Source organism: Netta rufina (assembly GCF_964035555.1).
Source record: "Netta rufina genome assembly, chromosome: 1".
Lineage (NCBI taxonomy): Eukaryota > Metazoa > Chordata > Aves > Anseriformes > Anatidae > Netta > Netta rufina.
This window is the reverse complement of record NC_140123.1, coordinates 137350618-137374335: the sequence shown is the minus strand read 5'-3', so window position 1 is coordinate 137374335 and position 23718 is coordinate 137350618. Positions and strand designations below refer to the sequence as shown.

The following is a 23718-nucleotide window of genomic DNA, read 5'->3' as shown; positions in this document are numbered from 1 at the left end:
TAGGAAGTCATTTACTCAAATGAACCCTTCCATACCAAGTGATTCAGTCACCCCTTTTGTCTTGGATGACTGTTATTAAGTCATCCTGGTGCAGAATCACAACAGTACGTGCTCACGTACATTTACTTGTTGCCAACATCTCCCTCTTTGTTTCTATAATTTGACCTTTAAAACCCAGTAACGCAGAATACAATTTAAAACCTTTTGGAAGATGAGCAAATTTCTCAATATGAATTTGCAGCCTTTTTACCTCTATTATAATAGCTGTAATAAATACTGCCAACTGCCACTATAGGAGCACCTAGTATCAAACCAGAAACCTTCACCCTTTGGGCAATTCCTTCCAGTCCCTTGCAAAGCATTTTATTACATATTCACCTGAGTTATTTGTATCTTGGTGATACTCAATTGCTTACAATTGCATCCTTGACAATATCACTTGTGACTACAGAATACATAACGAGAGTGTTAGTAGTTTTAAACATTGTGCATTTGATAGAACACAATTTGAGCAAAAACAGTATTTTAAAAGAAATTGTACCCTTTGTTATTTTTCTTAAACTTCTTATTTACTTTATTGAATTATTTCCATTTTTATCATGTATATTCTTTATCTTCTATGGTGTCTATAAAGATGGAGAATAAAACTAGACTGAACAGTTTTGTCTTTGGAGTTCCTTCAGTGCCTTCATTGGTTACCAACACAATAATTTTACATTAAAGTTGCAAACAATATTTGGTGAAATTAAAATCCAAAATAATATTTTTTTTAAAAAGATGAAATCTTAAAACCGTTTCTGGAAGCATCCCCTTAATACTGGATTTTTAATTTTTATTTTTTTTAAGAATGGAATCAGTATTTATGTCTATGTTATGCAACCACATTACATTCTGAAACTGGAATTACTTAGAGGGAGCAATATTTCTTCCAAGAGTGATTAATGAGCTGAAAAGAACAACCTGATGCTATTACACTTCTTGCACATCAGGCAAATACATAGAACAGATCAGCATGTTTTGTCCAAAGGCTGGAAAGCGTCTTAGTGATTCCCAACTGTCCGTAAATATATTATACTTCAGAAAAACACGGTGCTCCAAGCTTGTAGATAAGGTAATATCCCTGCTCAATATATAAACTCCATCATTGTGGAGAGTGCAAGTCAAGTTAAGACCTGATTTTGATGTGTTCTCTTTGAGGTAGAGCCATTCTTTGGTAGTAATGTTGTAAGACTGCACAGTTAACACGTCCTCACTTTGGCTGGATTTTTGGTTTGGCCCAAGTTCATGAATACAACCCCCTACCAGATATATTGTTTCTTCAACAGAGAGCATCTGTTGTTTGCGAACATGGACATCACAAAGTTCAAAGTTGGTCCAGGAATCAGAAGTGGGACAGTACTGCAAAATGTTCATATTCCTATCTGAAACAGAGGAGAGAGATTTACAAATAAATAAATATGAAGATACTCATGGAGGAGGATCTCCACAGTCTATATCAGCCATTATTACACAGTGTAAAAGTGTAGCAGACCAGGGAAGAAATATTACTGAGAACTGTGAGTCTTTGTCACAGTGATAAAGTTTGAACATTCTCTTCTATTGCAGAAGGAAAAGTTAAGCTACTTCTGGCACATTAAACAATGCAAATGGTCTGGAAATGCAGATTTAACCAGCATAATCCCTAACTGTTATCTTATGCTTTTAATTTTGCCTCTGATTGATACGAAACATTTTTTTCTGAAAAGGGAAATGGAACGATATTCTGCTTTTCACTGGTGATGATCACAGATGAATCAAATTAGCATGAACATAGTATGCTTCATTATCGGCTGTCAAGTGCTAATTTATCATCCATTTCACTCCACAAATGTAAGTTTTATGAAATAAAATTCATAAAGCTGGTTACATTTCATCAAGTGGCATGGATGACCTAAGGGCACATATTCAGTACATCATAAAGAGAGAAATACACAGTCAAACTCATTTAAAAACCAGGAACAACATGCTTCTGCATTAGACAGAAGCATTGAGAAAAAAAAGCTGAAGCCCTATCTATGTTTCAGTTATGACTCCGTGGATGCATGTGTTTGCAATACAGTTATTCTATGAAATTGTTACACTATCTCCCTGATTTACAGTGCAGTGGAGACCCTGGCTGTGTCCCATACCAAGGCTTCAATAAGTTAACAAAGAATGCGCATGAGTCATTAACTAATAAATTAAGTTTCAACCTCTGGAGACCTGAGCTTAAATCCAAACTCAAGTGACAAGTGGTAACAGGCTCGCAGACTCCAGCTTGGTCTTTCGATAGAATCTGCTCCATATTACAAGTCTATTCTGCATGAGGATCTCCAGATGAGCACTCAAGCGGAAAAGCAGATGGTGACATACTAACAAGTTATGTAAGAGCACACAGGTATAAATAGCCATAAATATAACTTGATTGTCATGAATGAAGCGCCTGAGCAGCATGGCTCAGGAGGTGCTGCTATAGCATTTGCTTTCACTGTGATGACTTTCCGTTATTGCTTATTACTTTATATTACCTTCTTAAACATCTAGTCCATATTAAATTAAGAGAGAAAAAAAAAAGGGGGGGGGGGGGAAATATCATGGCAATGCTCTATAAAATTGCTGATCAACTTTGTTTACAAACAATGAATCATTCTCTGACTCACTTGGGGGGAAAAAAAATAAATAAACTCCCCACAACATTTCTAGCAATTACGTTTGTGTCTTTCCATAGCAGTAATCTTCTAAGGAAAAATAGAATGCTATGGTTTGAGTGGGAGCACATGAAAGTCTATTGGGATGTAGCCCTCATTTATATAGCATGGAGCTAGTGTCTTTTCTATCCACAGAAACAAAACAAAACAACTACAACAAAAATACAAAACAAATATAGTACCTGACATGGAGTTACTATTAGGATTAGATTTACAAGTGAGAACTGAAAGGAGGCTCTTTAATCACTAAAGTTCATTATATTTCACAATTCAAAATTTCAGATCCTACCATCTTTTGGAAAGTGCAGTCTCAGGAGAAAGCTCTATACAGAGAAAAGAAAATAATCCACAAAAACTACCAAAACAACAGTCTTACTGAGGTGTACACAGAAATAGGAAAAATAATAAATTAAAAAAAAAAAAAAGCATTAACTGTTGCATGATTTTATTTACCAAATGTAGTAAAAGAGCAAATGAAACTCAGTGTCTCTCAGATCGTGGTGCCTTATCACCTTCCAACATCTGCGTAACTTGGAAGGTAAATCACCAGTGTAATTTCAGGAATTCTGGTTTCTGACAGCTGTCCAAAGCCAAGGTGTCACAGATAAACTGATTCTAGGTCCTTGTTCTGGTAAGGACCTTTATTTATAACAAGCACAGGCATTTGTTATCCTGAACATTCTTGGATTTAAACATGACTCAATTTAGGGCGCAAATCTTGACAATATACACTTTATTAATGAATTTTAAGGGAGTGGGAACTGCATCAGCAACATGCCAATCTTCCTACCCATGACACTAGGCGCAGGCAGCCTAAAGAGAAGAACAGCATAAGCAACAGAGAAGGAATTCGCAAAGCTCACGGGAAGTAAGGTGGCATCCCTTTAATCTTATAGCACTATTAACAAAACCAGAGATTTTTCTTCTTACCTCTCCGTCTGTTGATAAAAATAACAAATAAAGTAAAATAATGGTAGTTACAAGTCTCTCCCATTACTCTGTTTCAGCCTCTTTTTCTCTGCTCTCTTGTCTTGTCCCAAAGATTGTTTCTCCTTAGGTCTGACTTCCCAGAGCAGTAAGTTCTGTGTGCCTGATACCCTTCAATCCTAGTCTATCTGAACGTGTTGGGCATCAGGGACCACAAAGCACCCCAGCAGGTCCATTAGTGAGGAAGACCAAGGGACCAGGACTGCAGAGCACATCACAGAATGGCCTCCATATAGACATAGGCACTTTGATATCTTTTGTTTACTTTGGTCCTGAGTCAGAATGGACCGGACAAAATGACTTTGAAGGTTATCATTACCACAAGGACCATGAGAAGTGGAAATGTGTCTTTTACAAACTTTAAAATGCTTCAGAGCTAAACTCAGACAATAGAAGAGACAGCTTGTTCTGATGTCAGTTTAGTTTTATTTGCAGTACACTCTGTAAAAGCTGAGCCATAAATGATCTCTTTTCTAATTTTATTCTCCACTTGGAAAATAATTTCAATGTAGTGTGGTTAAATGAAGCAGGCAAAGACCTAGATATAAGAACTTCAATTTAGGAAGTTGTGATCAATATTAAACATTTGACATTCAAGAAAAAAAAAATCTAAGACTTCTGGAACTCTGAAAAAAAACAATATTCTACCAAAAGAATAGCACTATGTGCTTAAGGAATAAACAAAAGGAAGCTCTTTTTGTGGGGATTGCTTTTCCACTGGATAAGGATACAGCTTTGTATCCATCTCTCTCTATTGTCCCCTCAGAAAACAAGTACAGAAAGAAAGTAAGTTCCTGCTTAAGCTTTTGATTAATGATACAATTATTTCGATTATTTATACAATTATTTCAGCACTGAAAAGCTTACCTATAGCTTGTATTTGTCTGTGAAATGCTACAGTGGAACGACTGTGACATACACGTAAAATAATAATGTAAGCAAAACTTTTCTTAATATTTTTCCTTCTGACATTCTAATGTGTGTACCTAAAAAGTAAACAAAAGTGTACCTGTTGAGATCTTTCTTTCTACTGTATGACCAAAATCTAAGAGGAGAAGGGCTATGCTGGATATTAAAGCACCCACTAGTCCATCAGAAGAACAGAGGCCCAGATCCCCATACCAGCTCGTTGGATGTGAAATAACAGACAGCTATCTAGTTTTAAAGTCTATATGTTTGGCAAGCATAATTACAAATCCTAGATGTAGGCCCAGAAAAACAAAACAAAACAAAAAAAAACAAAAACACAACACAATACCAGTATGACAGAGATACTTTTCTGTTTCATTTCATCAGTATGTTTTCTTACAACAGTTGAAAAAAAAAAAATCCTGAAAAAGAAAATGATCTATGCTTGAGGAGCAATCAGGTTAAAAAAAACAAAAACAAAAAACTTTCTACCTCGTGTAGTGTATCCTCCGATAACGTAGATCTTGCCCTTGCACTCGCAAGCTGAGAATTCTGCAAGAGGGTTTGGCATGGACGCTACAAAGTTCCACCAGTCATTTTCTGGGTTATAACACTCCACATTGGAAAGAGACTGACCACCGATGGCATAGAGTTTTCCATTTACAGCCAAAAGCTTAAAATTGGACCTGAAAGACAAAGAATGCAGCATTGAAATAGGTCAAATAAGCATACAGAAAAATATAGGAAAGAAAGTTCTTCCTATCAAGGCTCCAACACACCCATCATTACTTTCAACGTGTACCATCGATTCATGTATTACAGAATCTGAACTCTTCTGTGCATGTCCAAAGTTCTGTAATTACACTTTAATTACTCAGGAAAGTAACCAGTTACATTCTAAACATTAATGATGTTGACGTTAAGACAGATGAATATTTTATTTTGGATTTCAGTGTATCACAGTTTGAGTAGTAAATGGTTAGCTAATTAACCTGTTCAGTAGAGGTTTCATTTTCACTAGGTTTTACTAAACTACCTTTAGTGGAGAAAAACATATTATATACACGCTCAGTCAAGGATATTATTTTAGTTAAAATTACAGGAATTTGAAACAAGACTTGATGAATGACAAGGAATGTGTACTCAGTCTGTTATACAGTCTATTTAATAACCCTAATAAACAGAAATTTAAAGTGATATGCATTGAAACATATTTTCCAAAAAGAGGAAAAAGAATCCTGTACCTTATACAGCATTAGTTTAAACCACTAAATATACCCTCTATCCCTCTGAAGCAAGATGTATATGTAAATTAACATTCCATCCTGAGTTGCACAAAACACACTGCACTCTATAAGCAATGATCTGTTCTTTTATTTATTATTCTATTCAATTATGTTGTTGTGTTTCACAAAGGGTACCTTTCCACTTACCGAAGTACAAGAAGCCTCACATCTTAAACTTTTAAGATAATACAGGCAGAAGCAATTCAGAAACAAATGGCCTACGGATACTAGAGGTGCAAGTGTGTCGGAAGAACTAGAAAGGCTTGAAGTTGAAGGGCTTGCATGTTCATCTATTCCTTTTAGCTATGAAAGATAGTCTAATAAGAGATCAGCTTTTCCTCTGTTTAGGAAACAGTCCTACTTACAAGTCATTGTCTTTGCCTAGCAAGGTTATTACTTCTGTACTGCTCATTTTGAGCTAAATCAATGAAATTTTACCATGCAGTATCCTGATTAATTAAACGTACAATCATTGGTGTGCACTACATCAGCATAAAACCAAACAGGGAACTGCAGTTTTACTGACACAGTGAAGTAGTGCTTTAGCCTTGCATTGGCCTGCTGAGCAGTACAGTGAATTTCACTTTGCATGAATCCAAGATTCAAAACTTACCGCTAAGTAGTTTTGCAGGTTTTTGTCTGGACAAAATGAACCTTGCCTAGCAGCAGTCTGCCCTGCAAGTTCTTTTTATTAAATGTATTTGGAAAAATAATTTTTTTCCAGATGGAATCATTTTGTTCTTGATATAGCTTTGGAAACTAAAATGCTCCTTTGAAAGAATTCATTGCTTTTTTTTTTTTTTTTTTTGCTGACATTTACGATTAGGTCACTTTGTTCATCTCCTCTGTACAGCAGTTATGTTTTCCATCTTAGAGAATCCAGAATAACATGGCAATCAGTAGCGGGAATGAAATGAGGATAGTTACTCACAAAACATTATAATTTTCAAAGCAATATACCTGTTCTAAAAGTTATGGTGGAGGGAAAAAAAAAAAGACACAAATTAGCAGAGACAAAAAGAAATGTAAATTCATTTTCCAAACAATCTTTTAAAATAAAAATTAAACTAGAAAGTTTGTAACTCTGTGTCTATGATGGAGATAGTACAGGATTTTTGGCTTACAAAATGAGCTCATATGCACGTTGGTAAGTCTTTCATTAAGATCTCCTAGCCATATAAACTACACAAATATATTGTGTCAGAACATAAAAGAATTCAGGTTTCCTAATTCACACTTGCTTGACTAATTATCCAATTGTAACTACTATTTATCTGAATTGAGTTCATTTATACAGGTTTTGCTTGATTGCCTTTGCATCTCTGAATTGCTTCTGGCAGAAGCAGGAAAACTACCTGGTGAAAGACACAGGGCACAAATTTCAACTTCAATTATTCTAGAAGGCCACGTACTTGTGTGTCAGTTGGCTGAATCATTTAACCACTTCCAACACCTGTTAAAAGGAATGATATTTGGTGCAAGTATCTCAGATTTATGGAGCACATTAACTACATGATTCATTTTACTCAAAAGTAGCCACAAGTGCCCATTAGCACAGTTTATTTGAACGTTTGGACAACGGCTCAATATGTTATGAATAACTTCTTCTACCATTCACCTTTTCATGCCAGTAACAGCAGGTGTTTTTATGGAGAGTGAACATTAGGAAATATTTAGTGTATTTTTACACTCTTCTGATGTGTTGGAGCAGCTGGAAACAAGAAAACCAAACACGGAGCAACTAGCCAGCTCTCCACAACTAACAACTGTTCCATGGACTACAGCTTGGAAACAACTGAGCTTAACGGTATGCTAAGTTCAACTGAACTCCACTCACTTGATGTGAGTTACCTAAACTTGGGGATCTGAAATACTCTCCAAATGCCAGGTTGGTGTGAACTCTTCTTGGAGAGACAAGACCACATATGGGCTATGTCTTCTGAAGTCCTTCATTTCCTCTGAAAAGAACCCCAGGAATACAAGCAAGAACAAGCTGTGCAGTTTTACAATAGTTCAATTTACACCATTTTTCATTTAACAAAGGCAAGTGCGAAGCACTACGTGAAGGAAGGAAGGATGGATGTACAAAATGCAAAGGAACTAAGGGTCAGAGTGCATAACTTTCTGAATACAAGACAACATGCAAGAACTTCTGAAAAGCATAGCGAGTTCTAGATTGCATTAACAGACATATAACATACCAATAAGAGACCACTATTAAACTGGCTCTGAAGAGGACAGCAAGCATTTCCTTGTTCACTGACTCTGCTCATTTAGTATACAAAAACAAGTTAGTTTAGATATTAGACAGGACTTTCCTGATCAGAGAAGTAGATAAGCATGGAAACAAGGTACCTGGGGGGAAGAAGGTTGGAATTTGCATTGCTGGAGGGCTTAAAGAACAAGTTAAACACATTTGCAAGGTAAGCTTGGTCCTCTATAGAACGGGAGGGCTGGACTAACTAGCCTGTGTTTTCTTCATGCCAAATTAAACAACTTCATCCTTAAAAGTTTTCACAAATCAGATGACGTATTAACTCTAGATTTAAAGCATTTGCAACAAGGATCAAGAATCATGAAAGTACATTTACAAAGCATTTCCAAAACATTTTACATTTCTTGCATGAACCACTCTTTTTCAATCCCTTATATGAGTCTGCAGAGCACATTGCATCCAACCTTTAGCTTTGGAAGCATGGGTGATACATTTGTGATAAACTTGACATGGGTATTTCTAACTTAGACAACAGACTTTTTGAAGATTTATGTTTTTCCCCCAACACAGAGGATCTTTGAGTGGGAAAAAAATAATAATAATAATAAAAAAAACACAGAAAAAAACAAAACAAAACAAACAAACAAACAAAAAAAACAACAACAACAAAACAAGGAAAGATCTTCTAAAACAATACCATTCCCCAGGAACATCGCCTCTTGCATTTTTGTGAGAATCCTCAAAGTGGCAGCAGTTCAGGCACAGATTGCTGCTCACAAAAACCTTGTTCCACATGCATATGTATAATCTCAGCCAGGGGCTTATAAGGGTCTTCCAAGCCTGGAAGATTTACCTGCCATGACTGTGCTGAAAGAAAATAAAAATGGAACATACAGCTCTAACTGGCACATGCAGTAGAAATCTTATATTATTTTTAAATGGTAAATTTCAACTGTCAGCATCAATTTAAAGAACAGTATGGAAAGGTATTCAAGTATATGATTTGAATAGCCCTCAGATCTCCTTGGTACCTTCCTATCCCCAAAGACCACAAGTGGTCTTAAGCAACCTTTACATGAGGTTTCTTCTTCAAAGAAGTCCAGGTAGTTGTCTGAAGACACTATTCCAAGTACAGCAACACCTCTAGAATGAAAAAAATAATAATAATAGAGAAGTCTAGAAACTGTGATCTGCTGTGGACTACTTGTGACTGGTTCCAGATTCAGCTTGAGACAATGAGAAATTCCAGGCACAGACACAGGCTTCCTACATGAGCCTGAGCAAATTATTTTATCTACCTCTGTATGCATGAACAGGGAATAATAGTTTCTCAAATTTACGTGTTACCTATTGTGAACAAATTTGAAATGACAGTAATAAGATCTCTTTGCCTAGACAGAAAACCAACAGCTGCAGTGTAAGCCAGAATGACTAAGTATTCAGTCATTGGGAATACTTTATCTATGCTTGTGTATAGAATGCCAACATCCTGGGTTTCAATATAGTAATAATGCAAATAATCAAAGATAAAAATATCATGGGATTGTTTTTTTTTTTTTTTGACTGCAGAAGACTTCTTATATTAAATCAACAGAATTGTTTCCATAATTCCTCATTCTCCTCTTCAGATCAACACATGAATCCAGTCATATAGGCCAAATCTTGACAGTGTTAAAGTGTTGTCTGAAGTCAAAACAACTTCAATGGGAACTAGAACCGTCCCTCAAGGTATGTAAAAAATGCATTCATGGGATGTAATTACATCAGCTGACATCAACTCATTCGGCAGACAGACATGTGACCCTATTCCCTAAGTAGAGCTCTGGGCAACTACCCTGCTTATTTTACTACAGCACAACAAACTAAAAACACAATGCCAAGCAAACTGCAGTACATTTCATCCACACAGCAGAAAGGCATCAGTACTCTTGCAGTCAAATATGGACTCTCAGTCTAAGAATTCCCCTGCTCTTAGTTCCTACGGCACAGGCCATCCCTTCTGTGCTCTGGCCACAAAACGTTAAACTGGTCAATCCAGCATCAGACAGGTGAAATGTTATGTCAGATATAAAATAAATAAATAAACCAATAAATCAAACCTTCAGAGTTGAGACTCCATGAAGATGTTAAAGTCAACAAAGTGTTTTGTGAAGGTGTCAGAGTTTCCATGGGAAAAATTTCCTGTTTTGTTTTTCAGAGTGCCTCATATTCATTTGCTGCTCCCTTCTAGTCTAGAGACAAACAAAATTCTGGTCCTTTTTAACCTGCAATCACTATGGTGAAATATAAGACTAGAGACTATTCCAGAAATATCAGTTTGCATACCACTTTTCTGCCGTAACTTGCCAATATGAAATCCCATACTATGTAATGCCTTGCTGTCATCTGTGACGGACTTAAAGATTAAGTTGGTATGGCAACACAGATGAAAATAACATAAGGAGAAAATAACAACTTATTTATTTCAAATAACCTAGAGGGAAAAAAAAAAAAGCAAAGTGAGGGGGGGAAAGAGGCAGTTATGAGATTGAACAGAGGCTGTAAGGTAAAAAAAGGGCCATGAAAAAGCATTTAAAAAAAAACAAAAAAAAACACACAAACCTCTCCCCCCCTCATTTGCCACGCTGAAGAATCATTGCACACAGCAACATCTACCTTGCTATAGACATCACACAAACCAATACCGACATCTTCTAATTTGATCAATGTTGGATTTCTATGTTTAAGCACAATTCCATGGGAAACATTGTGTGGGCTGACCCCACCATCCTTTTTGACTGAGGACACTGTGCCTTCAACCATGCTCACACAGACAAGACCACAGAAGGCAGGTCTATCGAAACAGCTCAGTTCTCAAAGGTGCCTCAGTAAGGACCACTGATAGGGTCAGGCTCAAATGAATATGCATGTAAAAAGAAGCATTTATGATGTTTAAAAGCTGAAAAATTACAGCAGGTAATTTTTACGATATCTTTCCAACAAGACAGAAATGCCCTATGTTTCCAGTCAATTCCAATGACTGATTACAAAGGTGAAAATCTCACAGTAATACAGGAAGTAAAAAAAAAAAGGGTGAAGTAGGAAATTAATAATTTTAGGTCAAATCCCTGTTTTGAGGCATTTTAGCATGTAAACTCAAGTGGAATACAGACTACAGATTTACTACACCAATACAAAGCATTTATGCCAATGGCTGGGGTCTCTGGACGCTACTTGAATTTGCTGGATGGAGAAGAGAATTTCTGTTCTACAGCAAGCTCTGGCCTCCCTACTTGTTTTAGCTTTGATACAGACAGAGAAGACAACAATTTAAATATTTTCTCTAAAATGGAAACAATGAAAAAAAAAATCTTGGATAAACAGAAATATTTTGTTTCAGTGAAGTAAAAAGTTTTATTTTGATAACTCTGCAACATGAATAAGGTAGAGCAACCATAACCTTGGCCAGGGCGATGGACTCTTCTTGGGTACCACCCAAAGCTAAGCCCACTGTTATCCTTTCAAACACACAAATGTTTCTGGATACTAACTTATACACAAATGTCAAAAATTTCAAAAAATAGAAGAAAAAGCAAAATGGTCAAAATGCTGAATGTTTACTGGATTAAAATTTTCTCATGAAGTGAGAAGTTTCTGCAAATCTTCCTTCCATTTTTCTGTTACATATTTCACTGAAAGGCAGGCCTATATAACATTTGGATATTTATAAAAGTAAAAAACAATGTAAAACTGCTCCAACTTGAACATTTCACCCATCTCTAGCTCTGATAGACTGTACACCCCCAGAAGGAGCAGTAATACTTCTCATGACATAGAGTACTGGAGCTAAAACATATCTCAAAGTGATTTTTTTTTTTCCTCTTGGTCAATTTAAGGAGAATTTCTACTTACAGCAAAGTCAGCTGTTTGAAGAGACTGGCTTCACAGCCCTCCTAGAATAATACAATTTAAAGGAAAAGTGGTAGCCCACCACCATTTTACATGAGATGAACGATCACACATGGTAGAAGGTCATAGCATGGTGATCTCCTGATGCCTATCTCACATTCTCCTGCAGCTGAGGCCTTTATCACCAGCATTTACTCAACATAGTCCCATCCTCCTCATCCATCCCTTGCTACAGCAGCTCCCTGTGCAATGCACAGGGGCCAACATGCAGGAGAGCTGCTGCAGGGTTGTTCTGCAGTTGGAAGACGCTACCAGTACAAACAAGGTTTGCCAGGCCTTTTGGTGGCCCGCTGCTAAGCTATTGCCAAGCCCTTTGGCCTTTCCCATCACACGATGCATAAGACAGGTGATTTATGGCACAAAGACAGGTCTGAATCACTTCTTGCAACTCAAGCCCAGTCAACACCACGTTACTCAACAGGCTCTATTTTGACAACAGATGTGGACACACGTGCATATCAGGGAGTAGGGGTTACCTCTTCTGGTTCATTGAGGCCAGCTGACTCCATTCATTTAGGCAAGGATTGTAACAGTGGGCAGCTGATATCTCCTGGCTGGTGGTGATCCTGTAGCCCCCAACAATGAAGAGGTAGTTGTCCAGCATAGCCGACCCATAGCCTCGGACGTTCACCAGATCTGGGGGCAGGTTGTTGGCCAGGGGCAGCCACCTCTGTGCCTCCTCCTCATACCTCAGCATTGACCATGGGGCTTCTGCCTGAGGGTGACAGCCTGGAGGCAGGCCCAGAGAGGAGGCACCCATGAAGTCCCCAATGGCCACGAGGGTGGCGGTGCCCCTCATCCGTCTCTCCTTCAGGTGCTGCTGGAGAGCATGAGGCAGGTGGAGGTGCGGCCGGGCATCAGGCCTCCGCAGAACCTGATGGTAATGGGCAGCCATGAAGTCTAGACAAGCATCATGCAAGTCCTGGAGGCCGTAGACCTGAGCCAGGCGGTGCAGCTCCAGGCAGTTGCCCACCCTCACCTGGGAAAGGAGCAGGCGGAGCAAGGGGGTGACCTGCAGGTAGGAAGCAGCCTCCACCAGCTCCTCCAGCAGGGGGGGCTCGTCATCGCCCCCCTCCTCCTGCTCCAGCCTGGCCAGGCAGGAGGTGTTGATGAAGTCCAGCACCAGCTCCAGTCCCAGGGCGCTCAGCCCCCCGCGCAGCAGCTGCTCCTCCTGGCCCTGCCCTGCCTCCCTCATGCCCGAGCGGTAGAGGGCTCGGAAATAGTCACTCTGCTCAATCAGCTTCCTCTTGCACACCGGGTAGCACTTGTCCCCCAGCCGGATCTGCACCACCTCCTCCCCCGCGCCATCCCCTTCCCCCTCCTCTTCCTCCTGCCGCTGCCGCTCCGCCAGGGACATTGCGCTCCCCCTCCCCTGACCAAGCTCCGGCCCGGCCGCTGCCGGTGCGGGCTCCTCCTCCTGCTCTTCTTCCTCCTCCTCCTCTTCCTCCTCTTCTTCCTCCTCCTCCCTCCTCCGCCCCGTGCCGGCTGGGAGGAGCCGGGCCGAGCCGAGCCGGGCCGGCAGAGGGAGGGAGGAGGTGCTGCTCCGTCTCCGCGAGGAGAGAAGGGGGGGAAAAAAAAAAAAAAAAAAAAAAAAAAAAATCAGAGAGGGATTAAAAAAGAGTTCCTAAAAAGGCGATGTCGGAGCGGCCGTGCCCCCGCCTCCCCTCTCGCAGTGCCCGAATTGGGCCGGCAGCGCTGGGGCTCCGGCCCTGCCATAAACGCGGCGGGGCGGCCCCCCCGGGGGACTCGGCTCCCCTCCGGGGCGGTGTGAGGTCTGCGGCAGGGCTCCGACCGACCCCGGGGCGCTCCTCGGCACAGCCGCAGCGGCAAGGAGCGTCCCGCACGGCCGGCACAGCGCTAGGGTGTGGGGACGATTGGGACCCGTAATTCTGCTGGGACCTTCCCGACTCCTCCTGCACAAGCACTCGGTGTCTCAGCTCCTTCTTCGGCTTGTAGAGATACCACATAGCCTTTTCTGCTACTCTATCCTTTTTATTTAAACTAAGGTCCTGGAAAAGGAAATAAATGCTATTTACAAGTCACGTAGCAGGGCTCTGCTTTATTTGACGCGAGAAAGGAAAAAACTCAGATGCTCAGTAACGGATAACGTGGCTGTTCTGCAGTTTGCCCAATTACTTTTCTGAAGAATAATAATTCATTTCACATAATGAAAGTGATTTTTTTTTTTTAACTGATGAAACAGCCAAGGGAGTCTGCCATTGTATGTATTCTTATATGATGATGCTTAACATAGAGGACGGTACAATAAAAAGACTTTAGCAATCTTGCATTTTTATTTTATTTTATTTACTTTTATAAAGACTTACATCACCCCATGCTTTGCTAGATTATAGGAAGTCTTTCCCTTTAACAGTAATGTGACTCAGCTCCAGCTATTGCAGATAGCTTAGCTTTCAGACAACTCCCTGCTTCCTCTGCTCAGAAGGGATTGTTTCCCCTAATTAATAAAACTCTTCAGTTTGTTCTGGGGACAAGGGGTGTTTGTTGTTTCTTTTTTTTTTTCATTTGTTTTAGTAAAAGGTGTTGTTTGCTTCTTAGCATTTCCTCTGTGAAATGATCCTCTCTCAATTTTGTTGAACTTCAGCTTCTTAATTCTTGTCTATACAAATGACAGCAATGTCAACCTCAGAGTTGAACAGTCACTCAGAAAAGGTGTTCTTTTCTGCCAACTTCTATAAAAAACATTTGTTGAGGTGGGGTAGATTTCTCTGCATTTCTGTTTTATCACCTCTCTTCACAGCATCTTGCTTTTGAATCCTGTTTTCTGTTTTGAAATCCTTAGAAATAGGACTTCAAATGTTTCCAAAAAGCTCTCTTCAGCAGCTTCAGTCCCTAGCTAGGTCACTATCACCTCTCATTTTTTTCTTTCCTACTAATGAGTTCCACTGTCTGCTTGTTTTGTGTCCCTCTTTCATTCCCACTCAGTATTTCAGTTATTTTCATATACACTTTACTGTATTCTGGTCTTGGTGAAACACTGCATTATTTGGCTCTCCAAGCTTCTTACACCTAGCAGAAACCTGATTCTGACCACTGGCCATTTTTTATCTGCCTCAGGTTCAGCCTGAAAAGATGTCACACACAACAAACAAAGGTTCTACCACTTCTGTAAGACTCTAACCCATATGTCCTGTTTGCACTTTAATTCCCACAGCCAGACATTTCAAGTAACTGTAATAATTTATACTCCAGAAGTAAACAGAGAGCTCATGCTTGTCATGGCCATTAAGCTCCCCTGCTGGAATACAGTATGATTGCCAACACAGTGGTATGATTGCCATCTTTAGACATCTGTTTTGGAAGCTCATGTTTGATGTACTGGTAAGTTAGCTCCTAATTGGTGAGTGATTTTTTCCATGTAGTCAGTTATGATAAGTTCTGTTCCCTCAAAGCGTTGACACCACAACCTGGATAGTTAGAATATTTCTGCTGCTGCCTTAGTGCCTTCCTGTGGCCTATGTGCCTGCACCTGCCACACCACCAAGGATTTCAAATCCACCTTCATCACATTTCATGAGGTTTTTAATAGGCTACTAAAAACCGTTTTTCCCAACAGTAAACTTTTGAGAGTACTGACTTGTATAGCTCTCATCAGGAGCTGTCATAAGCACAAGGGGTCAGCAGTACTCTTTGTTGGATGGCCACTTTTGCAGAAAGCTTAAATCTGTTTCTTCATCCAATTGTTTTTACTAGACTGATTGTCAGCTATCTGTACTTTATCCAGGCTTAGGACTGGACAACTGTGTTAAGTCAGAGTATGCTGACAGGGCAGATCCATTGTTCTTTTACTATGCTAATCAGTCTGTATGCTGTGCTTACATTGTACTTACACTGCAAAAACACCAAGGCAAGGACTACCTTTTTGTTCCATATTTGTACAGATAATTTTGTACAGATAATCCCAGTCCACAGCTATACTGCGGTATATGCTAAGATACATATACATTATTATACTGGAGTCAAATAAAAGGTCTTGTGGTTTCACCAGCAGACATCTTAGTTGATCTTACGAGAGTAAGCAATATATTTTCCACAGCTGAAAATGGAAATATCTAGTGCTAGAGCTACTGTGTCAAAATCTGTAGGCAAGACCCATAAAAAAACTTGCACTTTGAAACAAATATGAAAAAAAATCTGCAACTCATTAAGAACATGATGCAGAATGGAAGAACACAAAAACAAGTTTGCATCATGGCAGGTATTAAACAAGTGTGTGTTAAAAGAACATACCCTGAAGAACAAGACATTTACATAGAGAGGAAAACAAAGGTAATGCTCTCAGCTTTTCAGTGCCTAGCTTCTCGATTTGGCTTCTGGAGTGAAATCTTCAAGCCTGTTTTAGATATATTTCAGGTTTCTCTCTATAGTGAAATTATTCTCGTGTGCCAGCAAATGGAACACAGCGGCACCAGAAAACGTCAGTAAGGGCTCTCTCGCTCTGGAGTTGAGATAGTCATTTCTGGTTGGGTTAGCCTTCTTCACAGGCTAGACACTTTTCCTTGTACCTAAACTATTCTCTTGTATTTAATGACTAAATTATTTCCAAGGCTGAAAAATGATCACTCTTTTCTTTTAGAAAACTTGGAAATGGAAGAAGCTTTTTTATACAGCAGCCACATTGTAACAGACCATTCAACCATGATAAGGAAAACCTAAGCTTCTGCCCCTTTCTCTGTCTAGGCATGCATTTCTGTAGCCCTTTGCATAGCAAAAGTGAGGAAACAGAGAGGGAGTCAGGAGGAGTTACTGCTGGAGAGGACAGAAGAGGGGAAGAGAAAGGAGAGGAGAGGAGTACTCTTTATGTTGTACATGGCATCTTGGTTATGCTTCCTGACTGGCGTTGCACAGAGCATGTAGGCAAGGAACAGCTAAAAGACTGATTCAAGGCTGCTCTGTGTGCTGAGGCTGAAGCCTGCTTAAACTATATAATCATCTCAAGTATATAACACTGTTTTAACTTAAGAAACTATGGCCATTTGTTTTTCCTCAGTGAACAACTTGATGGCTTAGCATGGCAAGCTGGCTGGGTTTCCAGTTTGATTCCCTGTACAGTCACAAGATGCAGCAAAGTGAGTAACAGAAGTACCAGTGACTGGGAATCAGAATGACAAATGCTTTTCCTGGCAGGAAACCTGATTTACATACACATGAAATACAGCCTGAATTTCTTTGTGGGTCTAACCCAAGATCATACAAAAAAAATATGCAGCAGCAGAGAACCAAACCCTTAAGCACCAGCAGAGTGTCTAAAAGAACACTGCAGTGGTTTTGTATTTGTTTTAGGCAAACCTTCCCTAGATTCAACACAGAGAAACTGGATAATATGTGGGCATCAGTAAGAAACATCAGTCTGACTGTTCTAAGGACCAGACCTCATAGAGGGCAAAAAACAATGGAATTTTTGAATTCCTTTCAGTTGTATTAGACTAAACCGTGAACTGAAACAGAATCGGGATACTTAAAATACACATGCTACTTAATATAAAATATAAAGTGCCACATTCTTCCCTCTGAGATGCCAGGGAATTGTACTGTTCTGCCAAGGGACTGTGTATTGGGTAATAGTGGAATTACTCAAGAGAGGAATTAGTCTTTTGGAAACGATTCACTAGCTGCTGCCATTGTTTAGTACTTTCCTTGTCACAGGATACAAAGTAAGCATCTGTGGAACATAGGAAATATTCTGCAGCATTTCAGCATTAAAAATATCAGTGTTCTAAAGGATCTTGGCATTTCTAAGAGCAACTGACTGGAGCATAGTTTTATTTCAACAATCTCTATCATTTGTGAAAGATGAGCTGCTAAACAAAGGTAATTTTTTTTTAAGAATCATAGCCAAACAAAGCACTTCTTACACAATACCATTAACAGTGCTATTCAAAAATAAGTACGTAAACCACTCCTATTTTTAATAGCACTTATTCCGACTTTATTCCCTATTTTCTGATTATTTTTTCTGCTCTTGATGCGCAATATAATATTTACTGCTTGCAACACAAGTATTTTGTAATACCACAGAAAAAATACTTGAAGTGGTATTTTTGGAATTTATTAACAAATACTTCTCCCCAATTTAGTCAAATTTAATGAGTGATTAATACTCAAGTGTGTTTCACCAAGCTCTCTTCAGGCAGCAAAGCGGCTGTTACAACTGTCTGTGTGTTAGTGGACATTCTCTGTGGATCACAAGAAAGTTCAGTCACCAGACAGCAGAATGGAGGCATGAGTGTGTAGTTACAATGACATTCAGTCTAGTCTGTTTTTTTACATGAGGAATTTCCTTAAAAACTCTCAGGTGAAGTAAGTGTTCCCTGATAAAACTTCAGTGGGGGTCTGGCTGCTGGAGCATCCTGCCTGCTGCTGAATCTCCTGTTCGGAATGTTTGTCCTGCACAAAAGCATTGTGCATGCCCAGGCCAGAATTTTCTTTTGTAGCATTGTCTAGAGGACAGTAAACTGGGAGCTTTTAAAACAGTGTATATTTTTAAATCCTTGTGCAAACAGGACTGAATATTAGTATGAAATAACTAGGTTAGATAAATGGTATCCCACATGGAAGTTTTTTCACTGAGTATCCAGCTGTATAAAATTCATCACAATATTGAAACTCTATCTCTCTGCCTAGTCTTAACTTCTGTCATAAATCAACATTCATACATTAAAGTGTTTGCTAAACACTGTACCCTGTTGTCATAAATCTCATCTCAAGTTTATACATATGTCAGTAGATTTATATTTGTATAATCTAATCTGTTCAAGCCTTCTGTTACTCTTTGCTTGAATACAAAGACTCCAGCAATCATATATAAGTTTTACCAGAATTAGTTTGAGGCCGAAGTCTGAGAGAATCTTTGGGCCTGCTAGCATCTTTGAAACAATGGTTTGAAAATGTTTTTTTTTCACAATGTCTCAGGAACAGGAACAGTAAAGTTTTACTTCTTTTTACTGTGTCCATGGGTCTGGAAGAAGAATTTTTAATCCAACTGTCCGAAGATATGGAGAAATTCAGATTTATTAAAAATTCAATTTATTGTTCCAAACCAAAATTTTATCACCAATAGCTGTATTTAAGAAAACAATTCTCCCTCTCTCTCTCAAAAAAAATAAAAAATAAAATAAAATAAAATAACACCACAAGAATGTTTTGATTTCAAGGAAATACTAAAGGAGAAAGTGAACAAGTGAACACTATTTCAATAATAGAAAGATTTACTTTGATAAGTGTCATAGCACTTATATTTCATTATTTCATGGTCTACTATTTTAGTATTTTACAACTTTTATACTGTAATAGGGTCACAGTGACATATTCTGGCATTATCAAAACATTTAGGATTAGGTAAAATTGTGATCTAAGACAAATGAGACGAAGATTTCAGCAAAGACATGCAATTTATTCACATAAAGTGCAACAGAGGCACTGAGGTACACTGACTTCAGCAGACTACTAGTGTTGATGTTACATGGGATTATGCTGCACATGTTTGGTTAAATAAGCTTATTGATGGTTGTATGAGGACAGACATGTTCATAACTCATCTGGGAATCTGCAGGCTTTGGTCTTGCTTCTCAGCTGGCAATTGCCAACTTCCAGTTGCTCTGATGGTCAGCCTAAAAGTCAGATGGTTTAAGCTAACCTGTTACTAACCTGACTTTAACTGTAGCAGAGAAGTGCTTTATACAGCTGTGGTCTCTTCCCCTTTCTGAGACAGGCTGGATCTGTGTTAAGAAGCAATCATTTTCTGTATACTTCTACATCATCATAGCAGCATCAAGAACTGCTTTGCCACATCTGGGCCACAGGAGTATGTCTTACTTATCTCCTGTAATCTGCTTGGGAAATGGAAGACCCAGACATGATTTCCAGCTGTCCTCTCTTGTCTAGTCTGCATTCATATGAGGGACGTATCCGTCTCTGATCATACCGGCTTAACCACGGTTGACAGAACAGGAGACAGAGAAACTTTCAAAGACATGCGCTAGTGTCAGCTGTGAAAGAGCAAGTAACAGCACTGTATTTCATAGCACTTGAAACAGCACGAAGACCTAAAGTCATATAGCCTTCGACTATCCTCTCACCTGCTGACATTCAAAGAGAAGCATGGGACAACAGCAGGTAACCTATGAACAAAACCAAACTATTTGTAGAGTGTAGTTTTAGACAGGCTGACCTGTCTACAGGATCAAACCCTTTACACTTTTAGTCTTTTTCAGGAATACTTTCCTATACCATATAGATCTTCTTTGTGGTCTTTACACATTTCAAGTACTAGAACCACGTATTCCATACAAACTAAATAAAATAACATATATTTGGAACTGTAAGTGGAAAAAGTGTCTGCTTTTGTTTATATTTGGCAAAAAAAGAGTTAATGCCTGATGAATACTGTGCACTAGGAAGTTCTTGGATTGTGCCACTGTCAATGCCAGCCCAGGTGGAAAACTTCAGGTACTATTTCAGTTCATAACAAGAATTGATAAAAAGATCATTCTCTTCCCTTGTGTCAGGTACATTTACATCTCTTTTACTGAAAGATCTGTAAAGACATCCATGTTCTTACAGAAAACAGGCAACTGCCAGTTTGTTTTCCTGGAAGAAATTTGAGACGACCATGAAAAGAATTGCAAATAACATGAAGTGTTGGTTTGATACTGGCCAGAGATTCCATATTAACAGCAAAAGTCTCTTGATCCCTCCTTGTGGGGCACATGGAACAGTTGGTCACTGGATTGCAGGTAAGATTTATATATTTCCTTCTTGCAAAATTTTTATCATTTAAAACTTCAGCATTAAATTATACATATGTATCTGCCATACAAGAATCAAAGTGGGCAAGTTGGCAAATTATGGGCAAGCTGGCAGAAGACCCTGAAATTTAAGCAAAAACTTTTAATCTTTAAAGAAAACTGCTTAAAGCAGTCATTTACTTATTTCAATCTCCTTATATTTCTTTAAACAAAAAGTTTCCCTGCAGCTGTTCCTGGTCTCATAATTTATTCAGAAACAGAGAAGAGAGAAATAATTACAAGTAATGAAAAAGAAAAAAGGCTGCTTGGTTGAAGCAGACAGCAGAAAAACAGAATAAACATGCAAAGGTACTGAGAAAGATCAGCAGCATGCCTATTGGCAAGTAGAGGCAAACTAAAAACAGATTTAAAATATGCATTGTAAACACACAGATCTGTAAAGAACATGACTGGTTACCAAAGCTCAGTCTTGTAAAAACATACTTAAACATGAGGAGTAACCTCACTTACTATGTTTGGCGATTGCCTTAGTGGCAGCAATAGGTATTTGAAAATTTGTTACTTTATTCAAAACGTGATGTCAGAGAAAGACTTACTGAACAATCTGAAAGATGCTTTGATACTCAAGCATGTTTACATCCAGTGTTGCACTTTACCTAAATAAATCCTTACTGAAACTGAAGAAATCATCTGGTGTTTCAGGTCCATCTAATTGAAGTAAGCCATGGGGCTTGTCCTTGACTTTATTTTTTTCTTCCTAGAAAGGAAGAAACAAACGTATTTGTTATATACAAATTTGCAAGGCACCAAACATATAAGAACAGATGAATTGAGACAGTGTAATCTTTAAGTAACCACAAACACAAGCCATTACTGTTAAAGCTACCTATTACATCTAATTTTTTGTTCATGCAAGTAATCTAATTTATTTCAGTGGACTAAAGACATGTTTAGTTTTACCTATTGAAAATGCTTGTTTTGTATGAGTTTATTCATTTCGTTCCATGTTTTCCCAAATTACTCAGAATCTTCTAGATTTTTTTTATGTTGAAGAAATGTGAAGAGTTGGAGTGATGAAAGCAATCAGGAATCAACATTTCTGTACACCAGTCTTACAAAACAAAATAGATACAGAATTCATATTAAATGCTAGAGGTGAAGCTACAGCATATCTTTCAAAACTATGTGGTCCATATTAAATGGTATCTTGGAATATTTGGAAAACTGAAAAAAAAATATTTCAGAAAAGCACAGTCAGTAATGCTCATGTCAATGGCAGATAAATGCCTAAAAACATCTCTGTGCATATTTACATATTTAAAATATAACACTTAAAATTTTAAATAGCAACATTCAGGCAGAGATGAAAACAAAATAAAGCACATCAGACTATAAAAAAAAAAAGAAACAAAAGAGTAACACACAAATATCACGAGTTAGTTTTCAAGACAAAGGCTTAAATAATTGCCCACACAGGCTCTTTCTTACAGTTTAATTCACCTCTCACAACAGACATTCAGTCTGGATAAAAACAGACATTAAAATATATATTATAATCATGGCCAGTAGTTTCACTGAATAAAGAAATGCCTTGATCTTGCTATTACACCAATATGAATTAACCTATGCTGAGCTCCATTACCTTCTAAGGAGCTCTTTTAGGAATAAAATTCTGTAAATGTTGCCTCATTTTCAAAATGGGGGCCTTGTTTTGCAAAACAAATACTAGCTATAGTGCTTAAAGCATTGAAATATCTTTACAGCCCCCATCGAAGTCACAGATCTACACTTTATATGGAATTGGAGAAATTACTAATTGTGAAGACAAAAAAATCTTGTCTAAAACATTGTTATATATTCCATGCACAATCTTTATTGCGGACTTTTTTCTACTTAATTCCCTCAGCCTCTCTGCACAGTCCATTGAGTGTATGAGCTCGTGTATTGTAATATTTTAGATCCTTTCTGCATGCTATCCTGCATACAGGTGTGGGAATCAGAGATCAGATGCATCCTTTTAAGAAACAAAACACTTGGGAGTTTCAGGTTTCAGACCAGGTGCTTGAAAATTTGCCTTCCTATATGCCAACAGTACTTTCTTTCTTGCACAGGCTTCATCCAACTTCAGTATAAGCATAAAAATCCATACAGACCGTTCGATATTTTTGGATTTATGGAAGATTAAGAGCAGGCTTTTGATTAGCTATCTAGTCTGAAGACAACTGTAGGTTGTAGCTTTCTCCAGTCATATTCATCTGTTGCTAACACAGTGGGGAAGGGGAACAAATTTCCGCCTCTGGCAGGCTGATAAAATTAGATAATTCAGTTTGTTAATCAAGAAGGAAACTATATTTGCAACCACTAGATAATTCAAAAAGTATTAAGAAATTAAATCAAGCTACTTCTTCTGTATTGAGTGTAGTACTGAGCTTGAACAAAGTGGCAGACCCACCTGCTCTCAAGTGACTGGACTTGCATACTTTCTGAGCTGAAGTGAAACAATACGCTGTGCTTATCATTATTCACCACATACTAAGGTTGTCTGCATGGTCTGGTGTTAGAAGGATAAAAGACACAAACTTGAGATCACACAAGCAAGCTCTCTGAATGACTAAAAGCAGCATGTACCTGCTGTCTCTCAAAAACTGCTTCTAAATAATGTAGAGAACAAAATAACAAATAGTTATTTTGTATAAATCATAAGTAGCTCATAAAATGGCTGCTTCCTTCTAGCAGTTGCACAAATAACATCATGAGAATTGTTTGGAAAAAACATCCCTTAGTTCATTTCCCTGGCAAAATTGGCAGTATCCTCACCACTACAGAGACTGTCTTAAAATGCCAGTCCAAAATTTAGTGCATCCGTGGAGGAGAAAGCG

At 38.5% G+C, this 23718-nt stretch overlaps 1 protein-coding gene across 1 annotated transcript; it reads right to left on the bottom strand.

The window, feature by feature from the left end:
- Nucleotides 1-643: 643 nt before the first annotated feature.
- Nucleotides 644-13428, bottom strand: KLHL42 (kelch like family member 42; the record flags this gene model as incomplete). Its single annotated transcript, XM_084306246.1, has 3 exons — nucleotides 644-1421; nucleotides 5115-5308; nucleotides 12548-13428. The coding sequence occupies 3 exons, from the start codon at nucleotides 13426-13428 to the stop codon at nucleotides 970-972; spliced, it is 1527 nt and encodes a 508-aa protein (XP_084162372.1). The 3' UTR covers nucleotides 644-969.
- Nucleotides 13429-23718: the final 10290 nt, after the last annotated feature.